General features: G+C 37.9%; 1 protein-coding gene and 1 long non-coding RNA gene across 4 annotated transcripts; both read right to left on the reverse strand.

Annotated features, from left to right (window-relative positions):
• Positions 1-144: 144 nt before the first annotated feature.
• On the reverse strand, positions 145-372 carry LOC109582624 (uncharacterized). The gene is made up of 2 exons (XR_002185166.1): positions 284-372; positions 145-233 (listed from the first exon to the last, which is right to left on the reverse strand). It is a non-coding gene; the product is annotated as an uncharacterized LOC109582624 (long non-coding RNA).
• A 9-nt stretch (positions 373-381) lies between these two features.
• On the reverse strand, positions 382-1,281 carry LOC109582623 (uncharacterized). 3 transcript variants are annotated; one of them, XM_019997467.1, is made up of 6 exons: positions 1,023-1,281; positions 957-971; positions 880-906; positions 808-834; positions 722-751; positions 383-670 (listed from the first exon to the last, which is right to left on the reverse strand). In XM_019997467.1, the coding sequence occupies exons 3-6, from the start codon at positions 902-904 to the stop codon at positions 486-488; spliced, it is 267 nt and encodes an 88-aa protein (XP_019853026.1). In that variant the 5' UTR covers positions 905-906; positions 957-971; positions 1,023-1,281; the 3' UTR covers positions 383-485. The 3 variants fall into 3 exon arrangements, with proteins under 3 accessions (XP_019853024.1, XP_019853026.1, XP_019853025.1); XM_019997465.1 differs by having other exon boundaries at positions 382-670; positions 880-909; positions 957-1,281; XM_019997466.1 differs by having other exon boundaries at positions 957-1,281.
• Between the last annotated feature and the right edge of the window lie 6 nt (positions 1,282-1,287).

A 1,287-nucleotide genomic window follows, 5' to 3' on the forward strand; every position in this document is an offset into this window, starting at 1 on the left:
ATACAAGTAAGTTATTTCATTACAAAAGTTGTAGAGTTATTGCTATGTGTTCTAGTGCCAATAAAGTCCTTTTTGTGAACTGTAATAACATCATCTGGGTCATTTACATCCAGACATCGCTTCTGCTTGAGTTTACAGGTAATATTTTTATTTAGATTTTATTTAGAACTATAATTAAGGTTCCTACATTTAACATTAAAATAATTTATAGTTTTAGCACTTGCTGATGAATCCTATAAAAGATTATTGTTATTCTTATGTTTCATTATGTTCCTTTCCTTACTGTTGGGCGAGGGGCTCCTCCTGTTCCTCCTTGGCCTCCCCCTCTACCTCCTTGGCCTCCCCCTCTACCTCCTTGGCCTCCTCCCCTCCCTCCTTGGCCTCCTCCTCTCCCTCCTCTTCCACGCTTTCCACGTTTACCCCACCCTCCTCTGTGTTGCCTTCGCTTTTTCTAAGCAAAGGAAAAATTCTAGTGATTACTCATTTCAATAATGCTCTTTTGATACTTTAAATTTTTTTCCTTTGTCTCTCTCTGTCCCTGTCCCATTCTCTTCTCCTGTCCCTGTCTCCTCGCCTGTCTCTGTTTCTTCTCCTGTCTCTGTTTCTTCTCCCATCTCCTCACTACTCCCCATCCTCTCCCTCCTGCCCTCTTCAATGAGTTCCAACTGCCCTAAATTACAATGGCATAAAGCCTTTAATTTACACTTAAAATTAAGTTTACTTCGGAGAGCAGGCCTGAACTGTTCCAAGTCTTTAGTTAAGAAATGTGAATTTAAAGTACAAGTAATTCAACTATTGTTTAATTACCTAAGGGCCTTCCTTCTTTCTGCTTGCCTATTTGTTGTAAATAGAACTAACTAAAATTGAATGCAAAATTGCTTTTTAGCTTAATAGTCCTTCTCATAGCTACTTCACAACAAAAATTATCACACAATTACACATGTAAATAAACTTACTTAAGCCGTTTGATTCTATTAAAAACAATGTCATGTATAGTTGTATGTTTCACCTTTTAATCTTACCATTCTCCTTTTGACTATCTCCACCCTCCTCCTTGTCTCTGTCCCCCTTCTCCTCTGTCCTCTCTCCTCTGTCTCCTTTCGTCTCTTTCACCCTTACTTCATCTTTTTCTGCTATAAATACAATTATTTTTTGCTTTTAATGTACAACACAAACATACATGTACCAACAACTTACCAAGTTCATCTACCAAAAACAAAAGGCATTATAGTTATCACTATAGGGTTACACATTCCCAACTTACCATCAGATGGATGGACCTCAATG

The sequence above is a fragment of the Amphimedon queenslandica genome, unplaced genomic scaffold, assembly GCF_000090795.2.
Source record: "Amphimedon queenslandica unplaced genomic scaffold, v1.1 AMPQUscaffold_13370, whole genome shotgun sequence".
Taxonomy (NCBI): Eukaryota; Metazoa; Porifera; class Demospongiae; order Haplosclerida; family Niphatidae; genus Amphimedon; species Amphimedon queenslandica.